Raw genomic sequence first — 14,121 nt, 5'->3', positions numbered from 1 at the left:
GGGACCCCCCTTGTGGGGGTGTCTCCAAGACATCTTGACACTTGCTAAGTAATAAGTTACCTACTATGCACTAGCTTGTGGATTGTTGGTGGCTAGGGGTTATAGTGGCAACCAACTAGCTTTGAACTTGGGCCTCACCCATATAATCTCAACAAGTTACTAGTACCTCTCTCTCTCTCTCTATATATATACATATATAAACATGCGACATTGACAACTATTTGTTGGTCCAACCATATTATTATTGTAGCATTTCTAGCCATTCCTGACAATATCGTGATTATGTAAACATTCAAAAACTTCAAGAACAATTAAGCTTTGCAAATCATAACTATACACGTTATATTTTGTTTTTTTTTGTTTTATCGTAATTTTTATACATATTTGGCTGGAAGGCAACTTGGAATCTCAAGAACTCTAATCGAAATATTGGATTGCTTAAGAGAGTACATCTTTGTCTCTTTAGTAAACTTTATCAAAACAAGAAATATCTTTAAAAGAGATGTAGCATGGGTTGTACAAATCATGTCAGTGATGTTTAACCATTTACTTCTCAAGATTGTTAAAAAAGAAAAGAAAAGAAAAGATAAAAGAAAGCTAATATCATTCCACTTCCTTCATTCTCACACCCAAAGCATCTCAAACTTAAAACACACATTGCTAAAGACAATACTAATAAGAAGAGTTAGCACTTATCCAATTTGTCTTTTATCAAGAAGAAATACGGTCAATCAGAATGCAAAGGATTCCAACTTCAACTATGATGCCAAATCCAAGTTATCCCTAAAACCTTCAAAACCTTATCTTGTTTAGCATATGAGAGAGACAACACGCTATTGTGCTTTCAAGGAATGAAAAAAATTATTGCACAAGTTGAAGCAACTTAGTGTACATTTGTGTTGGTTTTGAAACTGCATTCCTAGCTTAACACCATAAGCAACATTTATGTGAAGCTTGTTGAGTCAAACTATAAAAATTCACATAAACCATTAACAAGAAACAACCCCCTTTCAAAATTCATTGTGTTTGATAATTTTGGAGGGTAGCAAGATAAGTGTTCAAACAACATCAACAACCCAAACTCTAAACAATTACAATATTTCATTTGCATGAGAAGTAGCATTACTAGCTAAGTTGTCAACATTCTCATTGTTTTCTCGTAACAAACTTGCGATAGATTTCAAGGTTTCATGGCTAGGGGTTATAAGCAGAGTTTTCTTCATGACACAAAATTTTGTAGAGGAGACATAAAGGTGTTTTAATTCAAAAGTTAAGGGTGTTGTATTGTAGCAAAATGCAACACCTTTACTATTGTGGGCACCCTTGTGCCCAAATTACCCTCCACATAGGCCATATAACTCAAATGACAAAATCAATTAAGCAAATATAAATCAGAGACAATTACTCTTCATATCCAACAGTTTGCTTGTAGATCATATGAAAAAATGAAGTCAATTTAACTTAGAGTTGATATTCTTTTAGCAACAATGCAATCATGGGCTTGATTTCCTCAGTGAGAAGCACGATTCACTCAAGGAGAATCGATACCCAATTGATTATAAGCTCTAGGGTTTGCCCATACGAATATAATTTCAACAACTATACAACTACAACAATTACAATCAAACGAGTTCCGTATTCTAGGTAATTTCTAATGATTAAAGAGGTAAAGAAACCTACCATAGAAAATACTTAAGATATTACATATAGTGCCAAATTCATCCATGGAAATCAAAATCCTAGCTTATTCATGCTTGAGACTCTAGGCATTGTGTCAATGGTGATGAATTTAGGGGTTTTAAAGCATTTGAATTGAATTCCAAATGAGGGAACATCCATTTCCATTGTGAAGAGGTTGAAGGCTCTCTCAGAGTTGAGAGCAAATAAAATAAGTGGGAACAAATTTATCAAGAGAATCATTCCAGGTATCTCAAGTTTATGCAAATAATCTTGATAGAGAATTTTAAAGAAAATTGTTCTAAGAGTCGCTTCAGGTTTATGCAATTCAATTTGACATGCTTTGACATTGACTCACCAAGAAAGTCATTCTCGAGTTCATATGCTTTAGGATGTAACTCCAAAACCGCAAGAAGTGAGATCTGATATAGGGAGAAAGATATTTTAGAATTGATATGCGTCATAATTCCTTTGACAAACAATCTTGCTTCTTCCAATAGATTCCCTCTAATAGTTACAAATAATAAGTTTATAGACATACATGAAAAATCAAATGCAATTGCTCACACACACACATAGACACGCACACACATATATATTTTCAGAGTATAGAGAATATTTATCTTATCAACGATTTTGTTTCAAACAATTCATTGAGTGTGAGAATTTTTCCACTTAACTGTAGGTCTTTCTCTTTGTATGCCAAACTTAGCTAGGTTAATAGACCAATAGGGTAGAGAAAAGAAGTTTCAAGAATCTAATTTTGCTCATCCATCCAAAATATATCTAAAATCAACCAAGAAATTAACTACAGAGTTCTATTGCTAATTTTTCACTTAGTCCAACTATGGTACTCCCTTTAATATTGTGTACAACACAAAAAGGTGCCCCCTTCTCTACTCCATAGTGCCTCTGAAAATTTCTTCATATTAGTGCTATTTAGTATGGGCGCCAAGAGTCCAAACTATTGTTTACTTCAAATTTAACTCTAATAGAAATTTGGTTTTTGGACATTAATAATTAGCAATCTACAAGGCATATTAATGACTCTTTACTCAACTTCATCTCCCTATTACTATGTTATGATCTCCTTTACCATGTCCTTGTGATTTCGTCTCCCTAACATCATTTGTCACAAAATTTTGCCTGCTTCTTTTGTTGAAAAGAATCTACCAAGGTAGTAGTGTCTATGCCTCCAAAGACTATCCTCTTAAATGAATTTTGCTTCTTACATGAGTGAGGAGAGAGAAGAGAGTTCTTTTCAAACCGGTCTTGATTGTATTGATGTAGGAGGTGGTTGGATTCTCCAAAGTGATGTAGTTTTCCACTATTCACTTCTTCCATTTTCATGTTTCCATTAAACTAAAACTAGGCCTTCTAACCATCATCAACATTAAAAGAGTGAGGGACTATGATAAGTACATGTAAGTTACAATAAAACAAAGTTATGAGATATAAGTATCTAGGTTTATAATTACCCCCTCGAACTCTTTTAGCTCTTCTCATCTAGTGGCCTCATAGCCCCTTAAGTGCTTTTACTTGGTCAATCTTGAATCTTTTACTAATTTGCAAATAATAATTACAAATATTTGAAAATATTATGTTTAGTCTATCTCATGATATTCATAAAACATTGTAATAAAAGTACTTTTTCACATATTTTACAATAATTGAGATACTACAGTTTTGACTTTTCAGAAGTTTTGAACATGACTATGTATGTGGATAAGTACTTTTGATTACTATGCTTTATGCACACTATCAAATAGACTTGTCATGGTATTTTGAAAACTTGTAATTAGTACTCTGAAGATTAACAAGTTGGCTAAAAAAACACTTATAGAATGAGTTCACTAAAGAGAGGAAGGGGTGAGGGGGTGCAAGGGGATGATTATTAATCCTAATTATCTATGTTTTCCAATGTTGCATTTTGCATTTACCATGACTCTTATTCCAAATCTCACTCTATTTATGTTGTTGATAGTTAGAAGGTTTGGTTTTTAGTTTAAAATAGGCATGAATGTGGGACGAGAGTAATGAGTGGAAAGGTTCTATCTTTTTTGTGGAACTTTTATCACTTTCTACTTTCATGCATCAACCATAGGAATCTTTTTTCTTCTCATCACCCATAAGGAAGGGAGGCTATTTGAAGGAGGAGGAACTTTATTTGAGGTATGCACTCTCTCTAAGATAGGATGCTACTCTCAATGAAAAACAATGTGTAGAATTTTGAGAAGAATGGTAGAAAGAAAGAGGAAAGCTAGAGTTAATGAGGAGATTGTAGCATACCAAGATAGACCAAATTGTGTAGAAAATCATCTCCATTATCCCTATAGATTACTGACCATTAAATGTCTAAGAATAAACTTTTGCTAGGATTGAAACTGAAATTAGATAATATTTTGGGTTCGTGCTACACATATTAAAGAATATTGAGAAAAAGATGATTCCTTTGATATTGTGGAACATAGAAGAGGGTATTTTCTTGTGTTTTATGGGGTAGTAGAGGAAGTTTCGTAGTTGATGATTGGAGGATCATTAACATAATTCTACAGTGAGTTTCTTTGTTGAAATTGGAAGCATTTGGAATGGAGCATGTGCTTAAAAGTCACAAACATGTTTTCCTTTGCCTTGGTGGTATCATATCTTGACTAGGGGGTGGCATCCATAGAGGACTGCCTATGGTTGGGTGGAAAATTGCTCACACTTAGTCAATTGCTTAGATAAAATTGTTGATAAGGGAAATATTCTATCTTTGCTCTTAAAATATTTTGCTATATTTGAATATAAAAATGTTTCAGTTATGAATAATTGCATTTAGTTTATCTGCATGTTTGTAATGTTGAGAATTATAAGTTAGATAAGATTTTTTGCACATGTTCAATGTGAATATGCGAGAAGTAGCTTGAGATATTTTTGAAAAATTATTTTCGAAAAGTAATTCTAATTTTGGAAAAGTGATTCTATTTTGTCATTCGTTTTAGTTAAAAAAAAAAGTGAGTGTCTTATTTTTAGTACTTGAGTCTAAAATTGTACTTAGATTAGGGGTAATTTCAAAAATAACCTTTCTACTAAAACTATAAAGATAAAATAAAGGCTATAACTACACTTGAGCAAGAGAGAGAACAAACAGTGAGGGAAAAGACATTCTTGGGCAGCGAGCAATACGAGACGATGGTCAATACAATTCAGTCTAGATAGTCACATAGACAAACCATACAGGCTGCCTTGCATGTCTTACAACAATTTTCTATTGCTTTTGGGTTTTTCAACACTTTGTGTGTTTTTTGGTATCTATGCATGTTGTTCTTTTGGACAATGTATGAAGGTTTCCTTGTAATTTTTTCCGATGGCGTGAAGAGTTGGTAGGAGTAATTACCAATGTGTGTGAGAAATTAATTTTTATGCTTTTGATGTATTTTTCAACGATTTGTGTGACTGATGCATGCTTATATTTTTATTTATGTTAGTGTGTAAATTCAACGTTTGAGTTATGTAATAAAGAAGCATAGGACAACAATCACTCATGGTTTGAAGAATTTACATGGTATCATAGCTACTTTGATTAGATGATTGAAGAGAAGCAATGTGTATGCAAATCAAAGGTGGCATCACCTCACCTTAGGTTTGAGGATAGATTAGATGGTGCCTTTAATTTTCTTTCTTGGAAAGTTAGAGTTACTTTCTTGTTGGAGAGAATGATCTTTGGGGACATTGTGTATTTTTCAACGATTTGTGTGACTGATGCATGCTCATATTTTTATATTATTGTGTAAATTCAAGGTTTGATTCATGTAATAAAGAAGCATAGGACAACAATCACCTATGGTTTAAAGAATTTACATGGTATCATAGCTACTTTGATTAGATGATTGAAGAGTAGCAATGTGTGCGCAAATCAAAGATGGCATCACCTCACCTTAGGTTTGAGGATAGATTAGATGGTGCCTTTAATTTTCTTTCTTGGAAAGTTAGAGTTACTCTCTTGTTGGAAGAGAATGATCTTTGGGGTCATTGTGAAAGATGCAATGACACCATTGACATATCTGTAACAGTTGACAACTCACAACAAGAAGGGTGTAAATACAAGCGAATGATCATGGATGCCATTAAATATGACTTGATCCCTCACATATCCAAAAAAAACAATGCTAAGAAGATGTTCAATGCAGTGGTAAGCCTCTACCAGATTCAGAACATTAACAAGAAGATGATCTTGTGGAAAAAACTTAGATCCATATAGATGATCAGATCTGGCACCATTACTAGTTATTTGATGAAGATCACATAGATTCATGATCAACTTGCAGAAGTTGGAGAGGTGGAAAACATTGAGTTGGTGAACATGGCACTAAATGGATTCCAGTCTCTTGGGAACCATTTGTTCGATGTGCTTGTTGTGAGAAACTTCCCAATTTTGAAAGGTTGTTGGAGCACTGGATTGAGTAAAAGACCAACAAGAAGGGCAGTGACAAGAACCTGATGTTATTTGGTTAGACGAAGGACAAAGGAAAAGGTTGCAATAGGGGGAAGGGGAAGAGTGAGGAGTCAACTTCACAACTAGGAAAAAAAGATTTGAGTAAACTCAAAGTGTTTTCATTAGAGAAATTTTGAGGGGAAAAAAAGACCTTAAAACAAAAATGTACAATTAAAATTCACTTTATGAGAACCAATCATGTTTTAGGGGATGATATCATCCTTGATGTTTGAGGTGACATTCTTTGAGTTAAAAGTACTTATTTGTTACATTTTCAGTGGTGGATAAAAATATTTAGTTAACCATAATAATGTTAAAAACATTTTTAAAGTCATAAAATAAAGTACTTGTAATAAAAATTATTTCACATTTTTTGGAATAAAATAATATTAGTTATTTTTCATACTTTTTTAGAAAGTAACAATATATATTCTCATACAATTTTCATGTTTTTATACAATTTTCAATAAATATTATATTTGTACCTTTTTATATATTTATTTTTAAATTATATTTTTATCTCATTTTTTTAATATTACAATTTCAAGTTAATTATAATTTAATATCTATGCGTATATATTATATTTATCAAATCAAAATAAATATAAATCATATCTATGAATGATATTATTATAATATTAATAATAATACAAACATACTAAAATAAAGCAAAGAATATATTAGTTTTGCATGATTTATTAGAAAAAAGATTTATTCTAATAAGGTGAACTTTATACATTCATTTTTATTTAATTTATATTTAGTTTGAAGTTTTAAAATATCTCAATATAATAAATAATTATATGATATTATAATTATATGATTATATTTTTTTAGTAAGTTGATCTTACAAATTCACTTATGCTTAATTTCAAGTTATAAAATAATATGCAAATTATGTTATTATTTTTTTTTAAATTGCCCTTTTTGTTGTTTTTCCTTTAATTTTATTTTCTTTTAACTTATAATTTTTATTTTCAACCTTTTGACTTTGGAAGAGAATGAAATTTTATATTTTATATTATTATTATTCTTTTCAATTAAACTGTTTTTGTTCCATTATCATTAGTTTATTTATTTTACTATTTATAATTTATCTATAATAAATTATCCGAGGTCTCATATTGAGGATTGGGTAAAATCCCATCATTATTCCTAGTTATCTTAAATTATATATATTTTATTTAGTTATTGAATTGGATATTAGTTTTTCCTAATCCTTAGTCCAAGTGATTGGGTAAAATCCCATCATTATTCCTAGTTATCTTAAATTATATATATTTTATTTAGTTATTGAATTGGATATTAGTTTTTCCTAATCCTTAGTCCAAGTCAAACGTAACTTCCATTTTATATATTAAAATAATATCATAGATATATTTTATTTGATTAATTAAATTGTTTTATAAATAATCCTTTACCTAATTTCTGATTGAGTCAAAAGTAGTTGTTTCATTTTAGCTGTTGGAATGATTTGTTTCTCTATTTAATTCGTTGCCATGATCTGATTCATCATCTTGTCCCGACGATGATACCACTACACTAGTTGGTTTGAAAATGTGAATTTCATCGCTTTTTTTCTCAGAAACTAGATATGAATCACAGAAGCCTAAATTCGATCATTTTTTATTATGTTAATTACAATAATAATAATTTTAAAATATTTAATAATTAAAGTGAATATAATTAATTGATCTTAAATTCATTTATTTTTAATTTGAAATTATAAAATAATATGCCTATATATATTTTTTTCCCATAAGGAAAAAGTCGTAATTTCTATTAATATGGAGAAATTACATTTTGCAGATGCTGTTGCATTCATATTGTGGTTCAGAGACCTTCCTGAAGAAGCCCCATTTGTCATGACTCCACACAGGGAGTCCTAGTAGCTGAGACTGTATATGCCCAAACTTAGAAGAAACAAGATGAATAACCTATTACATTCCGGCTCTACGCAGAGAGCCCAGCTAAAGCTGATTCAGCTACATAGATGATTATACATAAAATAACAAAAATAAAAAACTACAAGAAATGGAAACTGATTATATGTGGGTCGAAGACCCATTCCTAAAGAAAATCATGAAAAGGTCTGTGATGGTGCTGATGGGATGATCCATCAATCACCTCTTGGATCAGCCAGTCATCCCGTTGATTTTGCGCTGCTTCTTTGGATAGCTGGTCCGCCTCAGTGTTCTGTTCCCTGTAAATGTGGCTGCATTTGAAGGATTCAAATGATGTGATCAGTCTTTTTGTCTCTTGGAGAATATGTCTCAGAGAGAAAGCATAGCAATGTGTTGAATCGTTCAGCCAGTTGCAAACAATTTGTGAATCCCCAAATAATTGAAGGTGGCTGCACTGTTTCTGTATTGCAAAGTGAATGATATGTTTTGCTGTGCTTAATTCAACAAAATTATTGGTGCCTTGGCCAAGATTAATCTGAATTTTATAATAATGATCATCGCTGAGATATAGCAACGCTCCTCCACCGCATCCTGTTTCTTGGGCAGAGCCGTCGAAGAAAGCCCAAGGCTTCGATTTGTCCAGATTTATATGCCTGTTGGTGCGGGTGGGATTTTTTGGAACTGCCTCAGGGAGTATTTCGAAGTCTGCAATAGTGTGGCTCAGAATTACAGGCCAATGAGGCGCCTTATTTTGAAATATGACCTGGTTCCGAGCAATCCATATTGCCCAGCAAACAAGCAAAGGCATGTTAATGGATTTTCCTGTATGTTCACGGCACCAATCGCTCCATGCCTCCATAATATTTGGACCCTGCCAGACTTTGAGGGATGGATAATGAGAATAAATGTTTTGCCAAAATTCTTTAGTAACATGACAATTTAGGAACAAGTGTGCTGTGCTTTCCTCTTCTAAACAGCAAAGATGGCATCTGAATGGACCATGAAATGATCGCTTCATGAGATTGGTTCCTGTAGGGATTTTGTCGAAGAGTATATTCCACATTAAGAGCCGAGTGCGAGGGGCTGCGCCAAGCTTCCAGAGATCTTTCCAGATGGGGAGGATAGTCGGGGGCTTGAATGATTCCATGAGTTTTAAATATCCCAATCTGGGAGAGTAAATGCCGTGGTTTGCGATTGCCCAGATAATGTCATCGGGGCCTTCAGTGAGTCTAATGTGCGCCTGCGTGAGAGCGTCAGTAAAGGCCCTCCATTCATGTTGCCACTGTTCGGGAATCTCTAAGGTGCGGGGGGTTGCCCAAGCCTGTTGCAGCTATCTCCAATGTGCTTCATATGCGTGATGCCTCTGTTATGAAGGTGCAATAACAGTCCATCAGATAACCTGTGTAAATTGCCGCACCCCACCCACGGATCCACCCCAATCCTTACACTGTTTCCTTCTTTGATGCGCCAGGTAATACCTTCCCGCAATAGAGGTAGAGATTGGAGGACAACTTTCCAAATGTTTGATATATTGCGTCCAGGGTCATGTTGTTGACGGAACCAATCCATGAGGTGCATTGGCTTGATGTATTTAACTTGGGCGACACGAGACCATAGGCTGTCTGTGGTCAAGAGATTCCAACCGAGTTTGGCTGCCAGAGCCTTGGCAAAGAGATCGAGATTCTTAATGCCCCAACCGCCCCAGCGTTTGGGTCTAGCAATGGTGACCCATTTCACCCAGGCAAATTGCTTCCCTGTGTGATGACCTTTCCATAAAAATCTGGCACAAATGTTTTGTAATCTGTTCAGGATGCCGCGAGGTATCCAAGCCAAGGTCATCCAGTATACTGGAGTGGCTTCAATGACTGCTTTTATGAGAATCAATCTACCAGCTCTTGAGAGATATCTGTGATACCAAACCTGCAATCTTTTCTCCACCTTTGCTATTAACCAAGTCCAATCTGCAATCCGGTAGCCAAGAGGTTTTAGTCTGTACCCCAGATATTTGATGCCGTCAGCTAGTGATAATGAGATGAAGGGGAATCGATGGAATGCATATGTAGATTCATGTTGAGAGCAGCCAACAGCCGTGATTGTAGATTTGCTTTCGTTTATCTGCATGCCTGTGGCCTGTTGGAAGAGTGCAAATATATTCTGGAGAGAAGTGGTGTCACCTATGCATCCATTAAGAAAAATGAGAATATCATCAACAAATAAGAGGTGAGTTAGATAAAAATTATCAGAGATATTGATGCCATTGATCTGGTTCCTATCCCGGGCAAATGTGATGAGCCTACTCAAGCCTTCCATAATGAGAAGGAATAGAAGTGGAGATAATGGGCATCCTTGCCTGAGCCCTCTTTCTGAGGTAAAGAAAGATGTGGCTTCACCATTGAGAAGAACGCTGTAGGATACGTCGGTAATGCAGCTCATTATCCATTTAATGTAGCTATAGGGAAAGCCAAGGTGTGTCAGAAGCAGCCTGATGTAGAGCCAGTTGGCTCTATCGAAAGCTTTGGAAAGGTCTACCTTTAATATCAGGCCCTTTTGTTTTTTGATATGAAGAGTATGTAGGAGCTCTTGAGCGGTGGCAATGGCCTCATGTATCTGCCTGTGATTAAGGAAAGCGAATTGTTCAGGGGATATGTGACGAGATAATATAGGCTTCAGACGATTGGCGATGATCTTGGCAATAATTTTATAAAGGCAATTGCAGAGGGAAATGGGGCGGAAGTCATTGAATGAGGTCGGATGATTGGCTTTCGGGATAAGGGCAATGAAAGTGGATTTAATAGCGGATGATATTCTACCATTTCTTCTGCAATGCTCAATAATATTGAGAAGATCATTGCCCAGTAGATCAAGGAAAGCAATGTAAAATTCAATGGTCCAACCATCAGGGCCAGGGCTTCTATCTTTCTTGAACCATTTAATGGTGGCTTCGAGTTCTTCCATGGTCACTTCCTTTGTGAGATCCTCTGATTCTTCTTGTAGAACAAATCTGGGAAATTTTTTTGCCACTCTCATAATCTCCAGGATATTGGCATCTCTGGGAGCTCTATAGATGCCTTTGAAATGATCGATAGCTAATCTGGCTAGATTCCTCTGAGATGAAATTAGCTGATTCTGTTCATCCCTTAATTCCCATATAGTGTTGATAGCTTTGCGGCCATTGGCAAATTTATGGTAGAAATTTGTGTTGTCGTCCCCCTCGGTGAGCCATATAGCCCTGCTTCGAAGCCTCCAGCTTTCTTCTCTATCCTTCAGAATCTGTGATCGCTTGGCTACGAGGGAGTTGTACTGTTCTTTGCTTTCCAAGTTAGGGAAGATACCATCAGTAGAGTCCTCGTATGATGCAATGATCCTCTCAGCCTCCTTCAGAGTATGGTCATCGCGGATGCGCTTCTGGTGAGCCCAATGCTTGGAGATTCGCTTGAGTTCGGATAGTTTCCTAACAAAACCGGCAGTATGGTCTTCATGTTCCCTAATGGGATTGTTCTGCCAATAATCAGTGACCAGCTGAATGTAGGAGGGGTCCTTTAACCATGAGGAATTAAATTTGAAGGGGCTCTTGATCTTGTTATAGGTGTCGACCGTCTCCAAGAAAATAGGGCGGTGATCCGAGATGCCCCCGGAACCGACCCATTGCCTTATGCGCGGAAGTCTGTTATATAGAGATTCCTTAAGCAAAAACCTATCTAATCTTCTGGCCAAGCTCTGATTTCCGCTTCGATTGTTAGTCCAAGTGTGCTGTAATCTGGCAGTGGGTATGTCTACCCAATGATGCTCCTCCAACAGATTGGATATAGTATCCGAGAAAGTGTCAACCTGGGCAGAGTGCCCCCACGATTCGCAAAAACCCAAGGTGAAATTTAAGTCGCCACCGAGAATTATATTGTCCTCCTTTAATAAGTCAGATTCAAGAAGCGCACTCCAAAAAGTAGCCCTGTTAGAACATGGGCCATAAACGTTGATGACTCGTAAGTCCATTTCCATGGAGAGAACATAAACGTCCAGGCCGATGAAACCTCTGCCGCCCCAAATGTTTCGGATCTTGACTGCTCTGTTGTGGATCCCAATAGCTAATCCACCCGATCTCCCTGATGCGTCTATTGCATGAAATGTCCAGTTAGGCATCCAGGAGTTGAGAGACTGGACTAGGGTGTCAGCAGGACAGAGGGTCTCTTGTAGAAAAATGATGTCAGGTTGAGATAAGGTTAGCAATCTCCTGAGAGCTAGTTTTTTGGGGGAACTAGCAAAACCCCTGCAATTGAATGAGAGTACTTTCATGTAGGATGGGGGGCTGGGCCATTCTTCGCTCTAAGGGCCCGGAGGATGGTTTGCTGTCGCCCAATGGCTACTTCAGCATCAGCAGTGTGTCTGGCTTTTGTAATGCGAGATGGACGACCCCGAGAATGCTTATGGGGGACAGGAGCAGATACGGTATCAAGACCAATAGCATCGAAACCTCTATCTTTAGATCTGGATCTGAGGGAATAACGAGGGGATGCAGGGGGGGATGGGGCAAAGGAGGCGGAGATGGAGGAGGTGATCAAGGAGGGCAAACTCGGGGATATGGCGGGAGATGGGGTCGGAATGGAACAAATAAGAGAGGGAGGGGGAGGGGGAGCAGAGAAGCCGAGGGGAGCCCCCGAGAGATAATCAAGTGAGCAGCATGGTGGGCATGTGCTCTGATGAGACGTAGAGCCAACAACAGAAAATGATTCCGGATGTATATAAGGGGAAGAGACATTCGAGACCGATGATCCTTCGCCCAGCGGAACAGAGTCTTCGTGCACGGGGTCTGGCGCTATGCGAATAGAGTGTTCGACTGAGCTGCCCGGAGGATCGAGTGTAGCATCTGCGTCCAAATTATGCTTTGACTGAGGCTTCTCTGACAGTGGCCGAGTAGGAAAGTGCGGGGGGTGTTCAGTAGTCTCATCCTGATGAGTCTTCTTTCCCTTGTGAAGAAGTGGACAATCCCGGTATAGATGTCCAACTTGGTGACATCTGCGGCATCTATACGGGATCCCTTCATAATCAATAATCTGCTTGCGTGCCGAGTCCCGCCAGTGTATAGTAATATATTCTTGTAGACCACCCCTGGTGTCCAGGTTGATGAGAAGGCGAGCATAAGTCATCACACCAGATTGGAGAAAGGATCTATCATAATCCAAGAAGGTACCCATTGCATTCCCAATTCTTCTGAAGATGTCTTCAGACCAATACTGTAATGGGAGGCCTGGGAGCCGAACCCATATAGGCCCAATGCCAATCTGCTCAGATTCGGGGTCAAACATGGGAGTCCAGCGCTTAAGGAGAACTGGAGCATGTTCAAAATGCCATTGAGAGGACAAGACCCAATTAGTATGGTCGGCATGAACGAACCTTAAAGCAAACCATCCTCTTACTAAAGTCTGTACAATGGGGGCGTCCTTCAGATGATGTCCCCAAACTTCAGAAGCCCAGGCCTTCAAACGAGTAGCCGAGTATTTCCGTCCCCTGATGCGGCCCACCAGGACTCTGTCTGCATGATCCATGATTTCGCCCCACTGGATGTCCTCCTCAAGTCTGAGGAAGATATCTTCTGCTTTGGTCTTGAAACATCTGTATTTCTTCTTAGGGTCAGGAGCCGGAGATGAGCTCCGAGCTCGATTCGATATCGGGGAGGCACCAGAAACGGGAGGAGGGATAGTGTTAGGTGATGAGGGAACATCGCAGCCACCGGGGAAGTTCAACGGATCGGAGAGTGGAGGATTATGTGTGAAACTGCCTAGGGGAGGATCGGAAAACAGAGAGTCGGCGACAGGGTTAATGGAGGGCGGAGCAGAAGTAGATATCCACGAATCAGAAGCAGAAAGGGGGGCGGAATGGGGGATAGGGGGAGCATAGTCCACCGCAGATCCGAGGGTCGCCGGAGAAGGAGGCAGCGAGGAAAGAGCTGGCCAGGAAAAGGGTATGTCCGGAAGAGTCGCAGGACATAGTCGCGACGGATCCCCGATGGAAAAAGAAGCCAGATTATTGGAATGACCCGAGTTATACATACCATGAGAAGCGGTAGGG

At 37.7% G+C, this 14,121-nt stretch overlaps 1 protein-coding gene across 12 annotated transcripts in view; it reads left to right on the top strand.

The window, feature by feature from the left end:
- The window catches only part of LOC149187244 (uncharacterized), a 212,433-nt gene that overhangs the window by 33,838 nt on the left and 164,474 nt on the right, over positions 1-14,121 (top strand). Inside the window, exon 3 of one of the 12 annotated variants that reach the window (XM_089411316.1) lies at positions 3,782-3,886. The exons of the other annotated variants lie outside the window; for them this stretch is intronic. Coding sequence (XP_089267442.1) covers positions 3,782-3,871 — 90 coding nt within the window. The 3' untranslated portion in view covers positions 3,872-3,886. Of the gene's footprint in view, positions 1-3,781; positions 3,887-14,121 lie in introns of those variants that run through there. 12 annotated transcript variants of the gene reach the window in all.

This window comes from Pinus tabuliformis, chromosome 3_1, assembly GCF_031772625.1.
Source record: "Pinus tabuliformis cultivar Carrire ecotype Pingquan chromosome 3_1, CPIR1, whole genome shotgun sequence".
Taxonomy (NCBI): domain Eukaryota; kingdom Viridiplantae; phylum Streptophyta; class Pinopsida; order Pinales; family Pinaceae; genus Pinus; species Pinus tabuliformis.
The sequence above is the reverse complement of the archived record's forward strand: the minus strand, read 5'-3'. Positions and strand labels throughout refer to the sequence as shown.